This window comes from Tachyglossus aculeatus, chromosome X1 (assembly GCF_015852505.1).
Source record: "Tachyglossus aculeatus isolate mTacAcu1 chromosome X1, mTacAcu1.pri, whole genome shotgun sequence".
Lineage (NCBI taxonomy): Eukaryota > Metazoa > Chordata > Mammalia > Monotremata > Tachyglossidae > Tachyglossus > Tachyglossus aculeatus.
In genome coordinates this window covers 123121949-123140708 of record NC_052101.1, presented here as the reverse complement: position 1 = coordinate 123140708, position 18760 = coordinate 123121949, and the positions used below count along the sequence as shown (strand labels likewise).

At 48.6% G+C, this 18760-nt stretch overlaps 1 protein-coding gene across 1 annotated transcript; it reads right to left on the bottom strand.

Annotated features, from left to right (window-relative positions):
* Positions 1-566: 566 nt before the first annotated feature.
* Positions 567-8076, bottom strand: LOC119919644 (zona pellucida sperm-binding protein 4-like). The gene is made up of 12 exons (XM_038740219.1): positions 7917-8076; positions 6751-6872; positions 6254-6350; positions 5980-6144; positions 5265-5452; positions 5045-5142; positions 4801-4928; positions 4308-4497; positions 4087-4234; positions 1787-1874; positions 1263-1373; positions 567-741 (listed from the first exon to the last, which is right to left on the bottom strand). The coding sequence occupies exons 1-12, from the start codon at positions 8074-8076 to the stop codon at positions 599-601; spliced, it is 1638 nt and encodes a 545-aa protein (XP_038596147.1). The 3' UTR covers positions 567-598.
* Positions 8077-18760: the final 10684 nt, after the last annotated feature.

The following is an 18760-nucleotide window of genomic DNA, read 5'->3' as shown; positions in this document are numbered from 1 at the left end:
ATTGGTTTTAGACAGGCAGGTCAGAAAGAGTGAGGATGGAGGAAAAAGGAAGTGGATTGTGGTGTGTGGGGAGGGGAGAGGAAGCAATGGGGGGGGGGGGGGGGGAGAAGAGAAGAGGAGAATGGGTGTGAGAGAAAACAGGCCAGCAATGAAGGAGTAGTTCAGCAGGCTCTTTTTAGCCCAGTTTGGATGCCTCCCCTTAAAAGGGCTGTGGGAAGAGGAGTGCTCCTGCAAACTGCTAGCTGTGCCTACTCCCAACCCCAATCCACTAAGAGAACCTAAAAAGACCAACAGGATCTGGAACTGGTTAAGCCTTGACTGCAGTAACTAAGATTGCTTAAGAACTTAATACTAGTGGTAGCTGGGCTAAGGCTGACAAGTCACTTGAATGGGAAAGTACCCCTAGTCGGGGGGCGGGGGGGAGAAAGACAAGGGCCTTCCCTAGGCATCTTTGGTTCCCGCCAATCCTTAGTGACAGAATGAAGCCCAGCACCCTCTTAAAGGAGCTGTACCTGATCTATGTCCCCACCCCCAGCTGCTCCATCCAAGCACACTAGAGACACTGCTGCATGTACTAATGTGGTTTATTTACAGCCTATTAGATAGTGACAGAAGCACAATTCTGTTGCTGCCAATACATCCTTATACCCACAGCCAGGAGGATGAGAGCAGTCAGCATGACCACAGCTCCTGCTACAGCCACCTTTGTCCACCAGGGTTGCGCTCCAGTTGCCTGGGTGCCTAAGGAGGAGAAGGAGGGTGGTGGTCAGGAACTGATTTTTAGTTTCCCTCCCTACCCCCACAGCTGCCTTGTATCCAGCTATTAGAGAAGCAGCATATCTCAGTGGAAGGAGCACAGGCTTGGGAATCAGAGGTCATGGATTCTAATCCCTGCTCTGCTACTTGTCTGCTGTGTGACCCTGGGCAAGTCACAACTTCTGAGCCTCAGTTACCTCATCTGTAAAATGGGGATTAAGACTGTGAGCCCCACGTGGGACAACATGATCACCTTGTATCCTCCCAGTGCTTAGAACAGTGCTTTGTACATAGTAAGCACTTAAATGCTATTGGTGGTTTTATTCCCAGTTTACTCATGAGCTTCCCTTATTGGTCACATCAGCACATTATGCTCTCCCACCCCAATTTCTGATGTCCCTTTGTGGGAGGGAAAGAGAAAAACCCCCAAACAAAAAACCCCCACACACTTGTGGCATTAGAAATTCTATTCCCCACCAGTCTGCTACATCTTGTTCCCCTCTCACCTTCCTGCAGGTCTGGCATCTGGGTTCTCTGTTCGCTGGTAAAGTCCACAGGCCCCTTAGCAGTGACCAGGGTTAATGGCTCCGCTGGGCTGTGGTAGGAGGTCCGCCTCACTGGAGTGATGAGAGAGTGGGGGAAGGGTTAGGAGGAAGACACCAGTGCAGAAAGGAGAGTATCTGCCTCAGCCCTTATTTCCCCCCTTCCTGACGCTTGACTGGAAGTAGGGGTCATGCCCACAGGGGAGTAGTAGAGGGTCCTGAAGAGGCAAGAAGCAGGCTTCTTCAGACAGCCACACTAGGGTAGAGTGTTTAATATTGCTGCCCTTTTTATGGAGGTCATGCCCATACCTACACTGTCTTAACAGTCCCCATCCTAAACACATACAATTCGGGACCACTGTTTTCCCCACCCACCTCTGTTCACCCACCCCACAGTATTATTAGGTTTGGTGGATGGTGGGGGTGAAGAAGAGAAGATAGGAATTGCAAGAAGCCTACATTGACTTCTCCCATAGTATGTTTCTTACATCTTGGGCCCTGGCTTCTGGTGCAGGAAGAGGTGCAGGGCTCCAGCCCCTGTGGGATGCAGGCCGACGCACTGCAGTGGAAGTAGATCTGTGGGAGATAATGGGTGGTCAGAAACTTGGCAGAGCCTAGCTACTCTCCCCTCACCTGCTCCCCCAGAATGACACCATGCATCCTTGAAGATTGGTTGTATTCGAGTGCTTACTGTGTGCAGAGCACTGTACTAAGCACTTGGGAAGTACAAGTTGGCAACAGAGACGGTCCCTACTCAACAGCGGGCTCACAGTCTAGAAGATTGTAGTAATACTATTGCTACTGCAGGGGCCAAAGTGATACTAGGTGAGCCCCCCCCACCTTCCACCCTTTAGGGGGACCTTGTCAGATTTGGGGACTCATTACTGTGCTGCCTCAGTTATAAATATTGAGTGCTTACCATATACAGAATACTTTAATCAGAACATGAGAAAGTATAATAGAATTAGCAGGCAGCCCTGCTTTCCAGTTGTCTAAGCCTATCAAGGGAGACAGATTTACTTCCTGTCTAATTTTAGCACTTGCATAACCATCCCATAGTATTAAAGTGGCATGCAGTGCCCACATGCAATGCCATCATTATTATGCAGTGTTTAAGTTGTAGTTGGGCTGGTGCATGTTGGTGGGGTGGGAAAGAGGGTGGGAGGGGGAAGTGATTTTAGTAGGGATAAAGTGGAGAGAGTTGGTCTGCCTGCTGCAAAGGATGTGCTAAGATGGTGACTAGAACAGTAGAGGAGGTTGAGGGGGGGAAAAAATGTAGAGTGCAAGCTGGGGTGTAGTGGGAAAAGAGTGGGGTAAGGAGCTGATTAAGTGCCTTAAAGTGCCTCTGGGCATGTTACTCCCCTCAAAAATCTTCAGTGGCTACCAATCAATCTGCACATCAGGCAGAAACTCCTCACCCTCAGCTTCAAGGCTCTCCATCACCTCACCTCCCTTCTCTCCTTCTACAGCCCAGCCCGCACCCTCCACCCCTCTGCTGCTAATCTCCTCACCGTCCCTCGTTCTCGCCTGTCCCGCCGTCGACCCCCAGCCCACATCATCCCCCTGGCCTGGAATACCCTCCCTCCGCCCATCCGCCAAGCTAGCTCTCTTCCTCCCTTCAAGGCCCTGAGAGCTCACCTCCAGGAGGCTTTTCCAGACTGAGCCCCCTCCTTCCTATCCCCCCGTCTTACCTCCTTCCCTTCCCCACAGCATGTGTATGTTTGTACATATGTACAAGTTTGAGGAATAAATATCTATTCTATTTTGCTAAGATGCTTGGTTATGTTGTCTGTCTCCCCCTTCTAGACTGTGAGCCCACTGTTGGGTAGGGACTGTCTCTATATGTTGCCAACTTGTACTTCCCCAGCACTTAATACAGTGCTCTGCCCACAGTAAGCACTCAATAAATGATTGATTAAATCCAATGGTTAGGACTTTGCTACATTTGAAGATTAAGGGGTAACCAATGAAAATGTGGGGAGGGAGAGTTATTTAGAATAAGTTTGTAGGAAATTGATTCAGGCAGAGTAGTAGCATATGGACTGGAGGCAGTGAGGAGGTGGAGGGAATAGTTCAACTAAGGCATAATTGCCTCAACCAGTGTGGTGGCAGTTTGGATGGTGAGGCAAGAGCAGGCTATGCAAGAGATGAGAAAGTTGAGGATAGTGTCAAGGTAAGCTTGAGAACCTGGAAAAAGCAGTAGGTTTGATTAACTGAAAGGAAATTGGAGGACAAGAGTTCAGTTATAGACATGTTGAGCTTGAGGTGCATCCATGTAGGTATATGCTGCATGCAGGAGGAAGCACAAGGCTGCAAAGAAGGAGAGTGGTCGGGGCTTGCCAGGTAGATTTGGGAGTCATCCACAGAGATGTTAGTTGAGGTGTGGGAATGATGAGCTGCCTAAGGGAGTGTAGATGGTGAATAGGAGACCCAGAACTGAGCCTTGAGGGACATATGTAGTTGAATAGGAGGCTGGGAGAGTGGGCTGGCAGAGAAACAAGGAAGCAGAGTAGGAAGAAGAGACTAGAAAACTATCAGCAAATCCAAGGTTAAATAGGCCTATGCTTATCAGCATTGGCCTGGATCCAGGCCAAGTTCATTCTGTATGGAAGTCACTAGGCTGTGATTAACCATGAATTTACATGCTCAAGGCTGTTTAAAGGGAGAGTGGCCAAGTGTACGAGTCTTTGTATCTGCTGGAGTTCAGAGGCTTCCCCACCTCCCTGTGAATCACCTCACCCCCAACCCCCTGCCAGCTCCCAGTTCCCCCAGATGGCAGTCATCTTACTGGCCCATGGAGAGCTCGCTGAGAGGTAGAGTCCATGAAGGTGAAAGCACTGACAGCAAAGCGTTGGTAGTGGGAGGGGAACTCCAGGGCTGAGTTAGCACTGATGGGCACCAGCTGGGTGGCATAGCTATCTTTGGCATATGGGCACCTGGAAAGAAGTCAGGTTGGAACACTGGCCTGGCCTCAGGCCCCAGGTAGCTCCCTCCTTTCCCCAGCCTTACCCATCTTCCAGGATAGGCCACATTGGCTCCTGCTGCAGGTTGGTGCTAGGAGTGGCCCAACAGTGGTGGAGGACAAGGACCAGGTTGGGATCTGTCCTCTTCAGTAGTCGCACCTCCACATGCACAGGGTCCCGGAGCAGCCTCACCACAGGGTAGTCCGAGATGTTGTAGTAGGAGCTGTAGTGGATGTCTGAAGTCGGGGGGGTGAGGGAGCGGTGCACACATGGCCAGGGTAGTGCCAAAGGTAAGACTGTAGGCTAGAGCATGAGCTAGCCCTGACCCTATGGGTTAGCCAAGTCTCCAGCTGAGGGGGATTTGATAGCAGTATTCCCAGGTAAGAAGCAGACTCACTGGCAGGAATTCTCAGGTTTCCTGGACTCAGGGTCAGAAGCCAGAGGCCTTAGCTAACTGCCTTATATCTAGCCCCTTGAGGAAAGCCAGTCTGCATCCCAAAACAGAACTGGTAAGACTGGATCAGGGGGGTGGACATTACCTGTAGCAATTCTCAGCTCCAGGGCTAGGGGCCCCTGTTGTGTGGCAGGAGCGGGTGGAGACACTGTGGAGACCCAGAAGCTCACAGGCAGGGAGTCACCAGCAGCATAGCTACAGCGAACAGTCGCTCTGAGGAGGCAGATTTGAGCTCTTGGGATTCCTTCCATTCCCATGGAATGAGCTCAGAGTGTCACTGGGAGAGCCAATCCACCCTCTGTTGTCTTCTCCCCCAACCAAGACAGTACCTGAACACACTGTCCCGGGTGATTGAAGCTGCCTGAGATGTCTGGACTGCCTGCTTTGCCTCTAGTGTGTTTTCATACACCCTCTGGTCTCTGGATTCCTGGAGAGGAGAGACCCCCCCACCCTCACTTGTTGCAAGGGAAGAAATCCAGTTACTTCCCAGCCCCACCTCACTGGGAGGCACATAGAATGTGAACCCCTTCTCTACTGAAGGCTGCTCACCTGAAAGGTGGTCCCACAGGAGGAAAATGGGAAGCGAAAGAGAGTGAAGACTTGGTTCTGGGCCATTGGAGCACATTCAGGGGTTTGGTTTCCAGACAGGTGCACAGAGTCCAAGACCAAAGGGGGCAGGGTCACTTCCTTAGAAATCATGATGGAGAACTGGCCGGAGGCTGTGCAGTGCACGGTCACTGTAAGAAACCAGGTATCCAGGGCACAGGGTAAGTGCTTGTTCACCCAGTGCCTTGCCAAGGACCAGAAAGCATACAGCTCCCCTAGTTTGTCATTTGCCAGGCCACAAGTTGCCCTTAGTCTTTGGAGTATTTGCATGTGAGACACCCTACATGCTCAGGTCAGGCATCAATGCCCACATGAAGTTTACAATCCAGAACAAGAAGTTAAACAGTCTTGGAGTAAGAGAAAGTTAGGACCCACAAGCCACCTGGGAATAGGGGTGGGTGGAAGAGGAGCAACAGTAGTATATATAGTCTGTGTCCTTCCCAGGAGTCTTTCTAGGTACTCTTACCTCCCCTAAATCAGCACCTTTTGAATGCTATGGATCAGAGGTAGCAGTGAACAAAGCCAGAGGGTCTTGGGGTTTGGTTGGGGGGGTGAGGGGGGAGTGGGAGAGATTGTTAGTTTGCCAGGCAGTTAAGGAAGCTTAAACTGGAGGTGCCAGCTTTCAAGCCCCCCACCCCCCAATCCCTTTCCAACTTACCTTGATTGCTGTAGTAGCAAGGGATCACCTGATCTGATGGGTCATAGCAGCAGCCTCTGGTTTCACAGTCCCCCTGGGTGAGCAGTGGACTCTCACCTGGATCACATGACACCCTGTCCAGGAGCTGGACTGCTGTACATGGGCTGGCAGCAGGAGCATCCTGAGCTGAAGACAGAGCCAAATTGGCTTGTTAATTTGCCCCATGCCCCACCAAGACAACTTCAGCCTTATAAGCCTGAAAGCAAAGTGCACTCTTCTCTGAAAGTTAGCTTACCTGGTAGATGAACTGGACACCGAATCTCTTCAGACAGAGAGCCATTCCCGGGCAAGGCAGGGGCTGCGATCCATATTGTCATCACATGGCTGCCATTCTGAAGGGGGTGGGGACAACTGACTCCAGCCCACACAGCTGGCCACCAAACAGCTGTGTCCCCAGGGGCTGAAACCACTCAGAGAACCAAAGCCAACACCCCTCACTGGTATTTCCAGCTTCTGGTGGGAGAAATTAGGGGTTTTTTTTGGGGGGGGGGGGCAGAGGAGAGGGGGGGAAGGGACATGTAATTGAGGAAGGCAGGCAGATAGTAACTGGAGAAGAGGAAGCAGATGAAGCATGAGTGACCAGGGCAGCTGAGTCTGATTCTGTCTCCAACTCCACCCCTCAGCTTGCAGGTGTTTGGGGCTGGCTCTTTCCCCTCTGAGTGCAATTGGCCACATTCCAACACTGGCAGTGTTAGTGCACATCTAGTGGGTAGGGTTACCTAGGCATCTTACCTGTTGGTTGACATAGCAGCTGGTAAAGGCTGCCCCCACCACCACAGAACCATCTGGTTTCCACAGCAATGAAGTCCCACAGGTGGAGTCATTCTGAAGCTCATGTGCCACTCCTTTAGCATCTGGTGGGAGGCAGGGAGTAAGGGGGTATGTAGGTCACATCTGATCATCCAGCAATAGCTTCAGTCTCCTAGACAGCTCCCTCCCCAACTTCTTCAGACCTTCAATGACCCAGACTGTTGAGACTCTAGGCAATAAGGCTGAGGGTCAAGTTGGTCATTAGTTGGCTACAATTCCAGCTCAGCCATTAGTAAGGTAGTAGAAAGAATCCAGGCTTGGGTGCTAATCCCAACTCTATCATTTGCCTGCTGTGTGACCTTGGGTAAGTTACTTCACTGGGTCTTAATTTCCTCATCTGTTAAAACAGGGATTCAATACCTCTTCTCCCTCCTATTTGGACTGTGAGCCCAGTGAGGGCTAGTGACTATGTCAAATCTGATTTTCTTTTGGCAACTCACTTAACTCCTTCTCCCCCTACCTTATTTGTGAAGGTAATACTTTCCCCTTTCTCTCCTACCCATGCCCCCCCCCCTCCAAGACACACACATACACACAGGAAGGAGGAAGATTAGTTAGCCCTGAAGGACATAGGAAAAGCAAGGTATTGTTGTGTTGAGACAATAGGCCCATCACCCACCTTCAGGTGGATGCTGGGAACTAGGTATAGACTGGAAGGATTACTCCCCTCCCTCTTGGACACCTGGAACCAGGTGCCCACACAGAAAAGGCTACAGCCTATACCAGTAAAGCCTGCATTAGCTTAGAGTCAGAAGACAGCCCCCTTCTTTCACCTAGAAAGAAACAGTGTGGGCTAAGGAGCCAAAGGATATGGGTTTTAATCCAGCCTCTTGCTTCCTGTGTACCCTGGGGCATGCCACTTCACTATGCCTCAGTTTCTTCATCTGAAAAATGAGGCTTAAATACTTGTTTCCTTCTCCCCCATACCCTCTCATATTATAAGCCCCATGAGGAACAAGTAATCAGGCCCACTCTCATTATCATGTATCTATCCCAGTATTTAGCAAGGTGTTAAGTACAGAATGAACACTTAAACACCATACTCATTATTTGAAAGCAAAAGTGACACCAAGCCCTAGTCTACTCACCCACAGTCATCAGAGGTACAGGGGGTCTCTGATTCCCAGTACCTAGCAGCAGAGTGAACTGCAGGTTGGTCTCTCCACAGATCAGTAAAATGGGCCCTGCCAGGGCCACAGGCCCAGCAAGTAGCCACCAGCATAGCCCTATCCACATACCCACCACCATCTTCTCTTACTGCCAAGAGCTCTTTCTCATCAACCCTCTCTAGCTTTAAGCCTCTCAAGGAGAGCTGTGATTGGATGGACAGGGCTTGAGTTTCCATAGGGACCAGCTGGGGGCAAGGAGGGGGCCGTGCTACAGCTGGAGACTTCTCCTGAAGGCTGGGAGCTGTTGGCAATGATTTCCAGCAGCCCTGTCTATCAGAGGGTGAAGTGATATGGGGGAAGTGAAGACTCAGGACCCTAGTCCAGATGTCTCTCCTGTGGCTCCTGGCTGGCAGCCTTAGAGCCTACAGGCTGTGGAAGTCTAATTCCCTTCTTCGCCCTTCTGCAGGCAAGGAAGAGGATGACATTATCCAAGCAGGGGTCCACTTTCCTGTTGGCTCAACTTTCCCCAGGCCTGAATAGCAGCCAACCACAAGGCCTGAAGACCAATCCAATCTGGGTTTTCCACCCCCCTCCCTGAACTACCTTCTTTTTAAGGTCTGGGAAAGCACCAGCCCCTGGCTAAGCTGGCTCTTCACAATCCTTGGTCTGCCAACAGAGTTAAAGTCCCTGGGGGTGGGGGGTGACCTTGGGGGTGATACAGTGGGGCTGTGGAGAATATCAAAATGCTTAAGAGGCTACACAGCTGGGTGCATTGTCATCATGGAGGGAAGGGTAGGTAGGGGAAATGAGGACTTAGGGAAGACCTCTTTGGGAAGATGTGATTTTAGGAGGGCTTTGAAGGTGGGAAGGGGGTCTGTCAGATATGAAGGGGGAGGGAGTTCCAGGCCCCGGGAGAAGCCATGGGCAAGGCAAGATAGACAGGACTGAGGTGCAGAGAGTAGGTTGGCATTAGAAGAGCAAAGTGTGCAGATTGGGATATAGTGGGTTATATTCGTTGAGGACTAGTGAGTATTGGACAACCACAGGTGATATTGGGAAAGTACTAGATGAGTACCAGTGAGTGTTGTGTGGGTACACTAAATATTAGCTAGTATTGCATGAGAAAGAGTGTATTGTTGAGTACTGGTAAGTATTGCATGGCTACTAGTGTGCGTCAGCATTATTTTGAGTGCTGGATAAGTGTTAGTGAGTGCTGTAGTCTTTATTGGATTCCCACTTGGTTCAGGGCACTGTACTAGGCACTTGGGAAGTACAGAATAAAGAAATGACTTGTATCCTGCCCACCAGTTTCCATTCTAATAGGGGAGACAGAAAATTATTTACAACTATTGTGGTCAACATAAATCATTGACTAAACACATAGACACAAGTGTTGAAGATAGGTCTAAATAAGTTCTTAAGTGATAGAGTTAATAATAGTGGTATTGGTTAAGTGCTTACTATGTGCTAAGCACTGGGTTAGATAAAACACAATCAGACAAGACCCAGTTCTTGTCCTGAATGTTCCTGTCTTAAGCTCACAGGCTAAGGAGGAGTGAGAACAGGTATTTTACCCCCCATTTTACAGATGAGGAAACAGAGGTATAGAAAAGTAAAGTGACTTTCCCAAGGTCACACAGCAAGTAAGTGGCAGAGCCGGGATTGGAACCCAGCTCTGCTGACTCCCAGTTAATGTATTGTTTCCACTAGGCCATGTTTAGGGTACTGGGAAATTAACTGGGGAAAACTTGATGGAGGAAGTGGGATTTCAGAAGGGCTTTGAATGTGAGCCAAGGTGGGGTCTGTCTGATGTTGAGAGGAGGGAATGGTGTGAGCAAGGAGACAGTGGTAGGAGAGACAAGAGTGAGGGACAACTAGAAGGTTGGCTTGGAAGGAGGGAAGATAACGATTGGGGAATAGCAAGTGAAAGGAGCAGAGAGATAGTGGAGGCCTTTGAATCTGACTACTTTGTGCTAGGCATGGGAGAAAGTGTTCTTAGGTTGTGAGCCTCTTAGGGACAGAGATTGTGTCAAATTTTCACCTATATGCTTTTTCCCAGCACTTAGTAATAATACTGATGACATTTATTAAGTGCTTAGTATGTATCAAGCACTGTTCTAAGCGCTGGGGTAGATACAAGCTAATCAGGTTGGACACAGTCCCTGTCCCACATGGGGCTCACAATCTCAATCCCCATTCTACAAAAGAGTTAACTGAGGCACAGAGAAGTTAAGTGACTCATCCTAGGTCACACAGCAGACAAGTGGCAAAGCCGAGATTGGAACCCAGGTCCTTCTGACTTCCAGGCCTGTATTCTATCCACTAGGCCATGCTGCTTTCTGTGCTCTGCACCCAGTAAGTGCTTAATAAATATCTGCTGTGTGACCTTGGGCAAGTCACTTAACTTCTCTGAGCCTCAGTTACCTCAACTGTAAAATGGGGATTAAGACTGTGAGCCCCATGTGGGACAACCTGATGACCTTGTATTCCCCCAACCAGCGCTTAGAACAGTGCTTGGCACATAGTAAGCACTTAACAAATGCCATCATTATTATTATTATTATTATTATTACTACTATGTGTTCCAATTATAATAATAATAATTGTGACTTGCCCAAAGTCACACAGCTGACAGCTGGCAGAGCCTGGATTTGAACCCATGACTTCTGATTCCAAAGTCCGTGCTCTTTCCACTGAGCCACGCTGCTTCTCATAGAATTGATCTTGCTTTGGATGAGGGAGGCTGCTCTAGGCCGAGGAAATTGAACTGGATTAAAGCTGGCATCTTGCTTGGGCCACCTCACCTCTTCTAGGCTTCTGTTTGGTTTTAATTTGTTCTCCATTGATTGAACAACCAGTGTTTACTATTTATCTCAACACTCACACCCTGTTAACTCCTGCACAGTCATCAATTTATGTCTGCTTTTCTTCCCAATTAGATTAAAAGCTCCTCAAGGGCAGGGATTGTGCCTCGTTCTTCTCATGTCTGTTTCCAAGTGCTCAGGTGCACACAACGGGCAGTTGTTTACTGTGTACTGTGGGAACTACAATGCACTGCACACAATGGGCATTCCGCATGCAGCCCTGGGCACAGTAAGTAATAATAATAACAATGATAGCATTTATTAAGCGCTTACTGTGTGCAAGCACTGTTCTAAGCTCTGGGGAGGTTACAAGGTGATCAGGTTGTCCCATGAGGGGCTCACAGTCTTCATCCCCATTTTAGAGATGAGGTAACTGAGGCCCAGAGAAGTGAAGTGACTTGCCCAAAGTCACACAGCTGACAATTGGCAGAGTGGGATTTGAACCCATGACCTCTGACTCCAAAGCCCGTGCTCTTTCCACTGAGCCATGCTAAAAGCTTTTGGGCCGAAGGTCATGCCCAGTGAGGCTTGAAGGAAAGTAGAGGTGGCCATCAGGCCCCTGGCAGGGGGGTCCTGGGGATGGTCTGGCCACTCTCCTCTTGCTGACAAAATGCAGAAGTCCCCAACCCTCAGGGAGCAGTAACAGTTAACAAACTCCCGGTTTGGGCAAAGTGCCAATGGTTTATCTCTTGCCAGTGCTCTTATTTTTAACCCCCTCCTGGATGATGAGACATGGGGAGCATCCAGCTGACAGGTCTGGCCAGTGGAAGGGAGACAAGAGGGAGAGGGAGAAAAAGGGAGAGGGAGAGGGCAAGGGAGGGGAAGAGAAAGAGGGAAAGGGAGGGGGAGAGAAAGAGGGAGAGGTAGAGGGAAAGAGGGGAGAGGCAGGGAAAGGGAAAGAGAAGCAGGGAAGAAATTGTGTGAGGACTCAGGAGATGGGGAGGGTAACTCCCAAGCACATCCATTTGTCTGTCAGAGAGCTGAGGATCATTCTCCCTACTGATTCTTTCCCTGTTCCATCCAGCTCCCAAGTCCCAGCACTCAAGGGAGGAGGCGAATGAAAGATTTGGTTGGTTATGTTGCCCCCTGCCCCATCCCAGCAACTTCCCATGAGCAGAGTGGAAAAACCTGAACAGTCTCTTGGATCTTTCCTGCCATCAGATCTCTAATCTCCACCTCATGAGAGCACTTAGAACAGTGCTTGGCACATAGTAAGTGCTTAACAAATACCATCATTATTATTATCACGTCCTAGCAATGCTGCCTTCCCTCTCACTCCCCTTTGGCTCCTACTGGGCTCCTCATGCTGTTATTATTATTGTTATTGTTATGTTAATTGCATATTATGTGTCAAGCACTGTACTAAGCACTGGGGTAGATAGAAGTTAATCAAGTCAAACACTGTGCCTGTCCCATATGAGGCTCACAGTCTAAGAGAAATGCCATGCCACTGAATCAGAATTCCAGAGCTGGTTGAGAGGTCAACTGGTCCCTCCCCCTGCATACAGGTAGGTGAATGTCTTAACAGAGCAGTACTCTTTCTTTTAAAAATCACCAGTGGCAGAGACTACACTACCTCCCTTGGTCAACAGGAGTGGGCACTGAAAGACTGGCATTTTGTTGTGTTGGGGACACAGTCTCAAATATGCCAACTCTTCTTGGCTTGCTCACTAAGTAGAGTTGGCGGACCTCAGGCAGGGACCAGGTCACTTGGATTCCATTCAAGGTGGAAATGGATGGGTAGGAAGAAGAGGCCATCTGAAACAAAAGCAGTTCTTTAAGCCTGCCCCCCCACCCCCTCCCCACAACCTTCAGCACCCTGGCATGGTCCCCCTGGGTAGACATGAGAAGCAGTGTAGCATAGCAGATAGAGCATGGGCCTGGGAGCCAGAAGGATCTGGATTCTAATCCTGGCTCCGCCACTTGTCTGCTATGTGACCTTGGACAAGTCACTTTACTTCTCTTTGCCTCAGCTACCTCATCTGTACAATGGGAATTAAGACTATGAGCCCCATGTGGGACAGGGACTGCATCCAACCTGATAACCTTGTGTCTACACGAGTGCATAGAACAGTGCTTGGCACATAGTAAGCACTTAACAAATACCATTATTATTATTATTATTATTACATGAGGGCCCTGCAGGCAGACAGGAAATATCTTAACTCAGCAGGGGAAGCAGTTTGGCCTCATGGAAAGAGCATTGGACTTCTGAAGGTACATCTCCTACAAGAGGCCTTCCCAAACTAAGTCCCACTTTTCCTCATCTCCCAGTCCCTTCCACGCCACCCTGACTTGCTCCCTTTGCTCTTCCCCCCTCCCCATCCCACAGAACTTATGTATATATCTGCAATTTTATTTATTTATAGTGATGTCTGTCTCCCCCTGCCCCACCAGATTGTGAGCTCCTTGTGGGCAGTGTTTGTCTCTCTTTATTGCTGTATTGTAATAATAATAATGATGGTATTTGTTAAGTGCTTACTATGTGCCAAGCACTGTTCTAAGCACTGGGGGAGATACAAGGTAATCAGGTTGTCCCATGTGGGGCTCACAATATTAATCCCCATTCTATAGATGAGGCAACTGAGGCACAGAGAAGTAAAGTGACTTGCCCAAAGTCACACAGCTGACAAAATGGTGGAGCTGGGATTAGAACCCACAACCTCTGACTCACAAGCCCGTGCTCTTTCCACTGAGCCATGCTGCTTTTCCCAAGCACTTAGTACAGTGCTCTGAACACAGTAAGAGCTCAGTGAATATGAATGAATGAATGAATGAATGAGTGAATGACTAGGAGCCAAGACATCCAGGTTCTATTCCCAGCCCTACCAGGGGCCTGTTGTGTGACTAGTGTGTGAGTCGCTTAACCTCAGTTTTCTTTCTGGGGAGAAGGTCCTTGGTCTCCCTACCTCTTACGTTGTGAGCCCTAGGTGGGACAGGGACTATGTCTGATCTGATAATCTCGTATCAGTCCCAGTGCTTAGAACAGTGTTTTACCGCATAGTAAGTACTTTATGATAAATACTAGAACACAGGTATACCTCCCGCATACAATCAGTTGGAACACAACCTATATAGCTTGAGGCCTTATCCAGATGATTTGGCTGAGGTAAGTGAATCTGGGTGGCCTGTCTCCACCCCTTTGTCCCTCCCTCTCCCCCGCCCCCCACTCCCTCCAGGCTATTAAGAAAAGAACAATGAGTGGATTTTGGAGGAAGTTCTGCCCACAGTTTGTATGCAGTTGTAAGGCATTGAAGAGAACCCTGATCAGAGAACCAAAGTTGTAGAACTGGAATGGCAACACAACTTAGCAATGGTTGGATGATGCAGATGTCAATGAGTTCTTTGCATCTCATTCAGAAGAATCATTGTCTGTGAAGGAGGTCTTTATCAAACTTGGACACTCTAACTCATCATTTTAAAATGCCGAAACAGATGAAGAAGTTATGGCCTTTTGCATCCCCTCCAGCTCAGATTTGGGGATAAAGAAGCCTACCATCAATTTTAAAAAGAGAGGATGATTTTCTACAAATGATTAAATGTCCCTGATGTGGGCAGGGAATATGTCTGTTTATTGTTCTATTGTACTCTCCCAAGCACTCAATACAGTGCTCTGCACACAGTAAGTGCTCAATAAATACAATTGAATGAAAGAAAAAAAACAAGGTTCAAAGGTGCAAAAAGAGGTTCAGAAGGAGTTCGCCTCCTACAAATACTTTATGAACACATGCAACTCAAGTGGATCAGATTCATCATGAAAGTTAGAAAAGCCACTACCACAGTCAGCAGATCAAGTTTCAATTCTGCAGCCTCCTGCGAAGGTTCATAATCATATTAACACTCTTTATTCTGTTAATGTTGTGGTATTATATTTTGAACTGTTTTCACAAAAATTAAACAAGATTAATCTCACAGTAAAGGGCATATAAAGAGCTGTGGTTTTACTTTTCCAGAGAATCTGGAACAGTTCCCAATTGATAATATGTGTAAGTCTATGGGGTATCACCCCACGATACAGCCTTGCGTGATATTCAACCACATCTTCAAGGAACGTAACCTCACTGTATAGTGGAGTAGGCCTAAAAATATCATAATTATGGTAAGTAATGCCTAACACTCAATAATCAATCAATCAATCAATCGTATTTATTGAGCGCTTACTGTGTGCAGAGCACTGTACTAAGCACTTGGGAAGTACAAGTTGGCAACATATAGAGACAGTCCCTACCCAACGGTGGGTTCACAGTCTAAAAGGGGGAGACAGAGAACAAAACCAAACATACTAACAAAATAAAATAAATAGAATAGATATGTACAAGTAAAATAAATAAACAAATAGAGTAATAAATATGTACAAACATATATACAGGTGCAGTGGGGAAGGGAAGGAGGTAAGATGGGGGGATGGAGAGGGGGACGAGGGGGAGAAGAAGGAAGGGGCTCAGTCTGGGAAGGCCTCCTGGAGGAGGTGAGCTCTCAGTAGGGCCTTGAAGGGAGGAAGAGAGCTAGCTTGGCGGATGGGCAGAGGGAGGGCATTCCAGTCCCAGGGGATGATGTGTGCCGGGAGTCGATGGCGGGACAGGCGAGAACGAGGCACGGTGAGGAGATTAGCGGCAGAGGAGTGGAGGGTGCGGGGTGGGCTGTAGAAGGAGAGAAGGGAGGTGAGGTAGGAGGGGGCGAGGGGATGGAGAGCCTTGAAGCCGGGGGTGAGGAGTTTCTGCCTGATGCGCGGATTGATTGGTAGCCACTGGAGATTTTTGAGGAGGGGAGTAACATGCCCAGAGCATTTCTGGACAAAGACAATCCGGGCAGCAGCATGAAGTATGGATTAAAGTGGGGAGAGACACAAGGATGGGAGATCAGAGAGAAGGCTGATGCAGTAGTCCAGATGGGATAGGATGAGAGCTAGAACGAGCAGGGTAGCTGTATGGATGGAGAGGAAAGGGCAGATCTTGGCAACGTTGCGGAGCTGAGACCGGCAGGTTTTGGTGACGGCTTGGATGTGAGGGGTGAATGAGAGAGCGGGGTCGAGGATAACACCAAGGTTGTGGGCCTGTGAGACGGGAAGGACGGTAGTGCCGTCAACAGAGATGGGAAAGTCAGTGAGAGGGCAGGGTTTGGGAGGGAAGACAAGGAGTTCAGTCTTGGACATGTTGAGTTTTAGGTGGCGGACAGACATCCAGATGGAGATGTCCTGAAGGCAGGAGGAGATGCGAGCCTGGAGAGAGGGGGAGAGAGCAGGGGCAGAGATGTAGATCTGGGTCTCATCAGCTTAGAGATGATAGTTGAAGCTGTGGGAGCGAATGAGGTCACCAAGGGAGTGCGTGTAGATCGAGAACAGAAGGGGACCAAGCACTGAACCTTGGGGAACCCCCACAGTAAGGGGATGGGAGGGGGAAGAGGAGCCTGCAAAAGAGACTGAGAATGAACAACCAGAGAGGTAAGAGGAGAACCAGGAGAGGATGGAGTCTGTGAAGCCAAGGTCGGATAACATGTTGAGGAGAAGGGGTTGGTCCACAGTGTCGAAGGCAGCTGAGAGGTCGAGGAGGATTAGGATAGAGTATGAGCCGTTGGATTTGGCAAGCAGGAGGTCATTGGTGACCTTTGAGAGGGCAGTTTCCGTGGAATGTAGGGGACGGAAGCCAGACTGGAGGGGGTCAAGGAGAGAGTTGGTGTTGAGGAATTCGAGGCAGCGCGTGTAGACAACTCGTTCAAGGAGTTTGGAAAGGAATGGTAGGAGGGATATGGGGTGATAACCTTAATATCCAGGCCCTTTCATCCATTTTCAATTAGTCATGTTTTGTATTGTTGTCTGTCTCCCCCTTCTAAACTGTGAGCCCGTTGTTGGGTAGGGACCCTCTCTGTTGCTGACTTGTACTTTCCCAAGTGCTTAGTACAGTGCTCTGCACACAGTAAGCACTCAATAAATACGATTGAATGAATGAATCATTGGTATTTAGTGGGTGCTTACCGTGTGCAGAGTACTGCACTAAGCACTTGGGAGAGTACAATACAACAGAGTTGGGAGACTTGATCCTTGCCCTCAAGGAGTTCATAATCTAGGGTTGGAGATAGTAAATTAAATTACAGATAGGGAAAACAGTAGAGTATAAGGATACGAACACAAGTACTGTGAGGCCGGGGGCGGGTTGAGTATCAAAGTGCTTAAAGGGAAGAGTTCCAAGTGCCTAGGTGATGCAGAAGAGTAGACAAATGGGGTGGGGAGAAGAGAGGTTACTCAGAGAAGGCTTCTTGGAGGAGATGTGACTTTAGTAGGGCTTTGAAGATGGGGAGAGTGGGCAGGAAGTGTGTCTATGTTGTTATATTGTGGTCTCCCAAGTGCTTAGTACAGTGCTCTGCACACAGTAAGCACTCAGTAAATATGACTGACTGACTGATTGATTTGTCAAATATGAAGGAAGACATCCCTCTTGGAGGCAGACATGGTGACCTCAGTGGGAAGTCCCCTAAGCAGGGAAGGAATTTGTCCAGGGAAGGACTTCCACACCTCCTTGTTCTCATTTCTCCTGCCCCCTTACTCCCACCTGCCCTCCTGCTTGGAATTCCCTTCCCTTCACATCTCCCAGACTTCAGCTCTCCTAATCAATCAATCAATCATATTTATTGAGCACTTATTGTGTGCAGAGCACTGTATTAAGAACTTGGGAGAATACCAGATAGCAAAGTTGGTAGACATGTTTCCTGTCCACAGCGAGCTTACACTCTAGAGGGGGGACAGATATTACTATAAATAAATAAATTATAGATATGTATGTAAGTACTGTGGGCTTGAGGGAGGGGCGAATAAAAGAAGCAAATCCAAGTGCAAGTGTGACATAGGAGTGGGAGAAGAGGAAATGAGGTCTTAGGGAAGTCCTCTTATAGGAGATATGCCTTCAATAAGGTTTTGAAGGGCTCAAAGCCATGCTGAAAGCCCACCTCCCCCAGGTCATAGAATCTCAACAGCTGTATTCATAGCCTCCCAAAGCACTGTGTACAAGTCAATCTATGTATTATATTCCTTATGCACTCATGTATTCATTTTACCCTTCTCTTATTAAAACCAGTTGTGTCTTGGTTTTTCCTCTCGCTTGGTAAATCATTTTCATTCATTCATTCAATCGTATTCATTGAGCGCTTACTGTGTGCAGAGCACTGTACTAAGCACTTGGGAAGTAGAAGTCGGCAACATATAGAGACGGTCCCTACCCACCAATGGGCTCATTTATTCATTCATTCATTCAATCGTATTTATTGAATGCTTACTGTGAGCACTGTACTAAGTGCTTGGGAAGTACAAGTTGGCAACATGTAGAGACGGTCCCTACCCAACAACGGGCTCACAGTCTAGAAGGGGGAGACAGACAACAAAACATGTAGACAGTTGTCAAAACTGTCCGAATGAATAGAATTAAAGCTATAGGCAAATTATTAACAAAATAAATAGAATAGTACATATGTACAAGTAAAATAGTTATAAATCTGTACAAATATATACAAGTGCTGTGGGGAGGGGAGGGAGGTAGGGCCGGGGGGGGGGGCAATGGGGAGGAGGAGAGGAAAAAAGGGGGTTCATTCTGGGAAGGCCTCCTGGAGGAGGTGAGCTCTCAGTAGGGCTTTGAAGGGAGGAAGAGGGCTAGTTTGGCGGATATGTGGAGGGAGGGCATTCCAGGCCAGGGGCAGGACGTGGGCCAGGGGTCGACGGCAGGACAGGTGAGAACGAGTTACAGTGAGGAGGTTAGCGGCAGATGAGCGGAGGGTGAGGGCTGGGCTGCAAGAGAGAAGGGGGGTGAGGCAGGAGGGGACGAGGTGATGGAGAGCCTTGAAGCCGAGAGTGAGGAGTTTTTGCTTGATCTGTAGGTTGACAGGCAACCACTGGAGGTTTTTGAGGAGGGGAGTGACATGCCCAGAGCATTTCTGTACAAAGATAATCCGGGCAGCAGAGTGAAGTATAGACTG

Excerpts from the sequence above, each read along its gene's own strand:
- LOC119919644 (XM_038740219.1), bottom strand. The coding sequence starts at position 8,076 with ATGGTGGTGGGTATGTGGATAGGGCTATGCTGGTGGCTACTTGCTGGG. Across the intron at positions 4,498-4,800 it reads GGAGCTGAGAATTGCTACAG|ACATCCACTACAGCTCCTAC; the intron begins GTAATGTCCACC and ends CCCCGACTTCAG. Across the intron at positions 4,235-4,307 it reads TGGCCTATCCTGGAAGATGG|GTGCCCATATGCCAAAGATA; the intron begins GTAAGGCTGGGG and ends ACTTCTTTCCAG.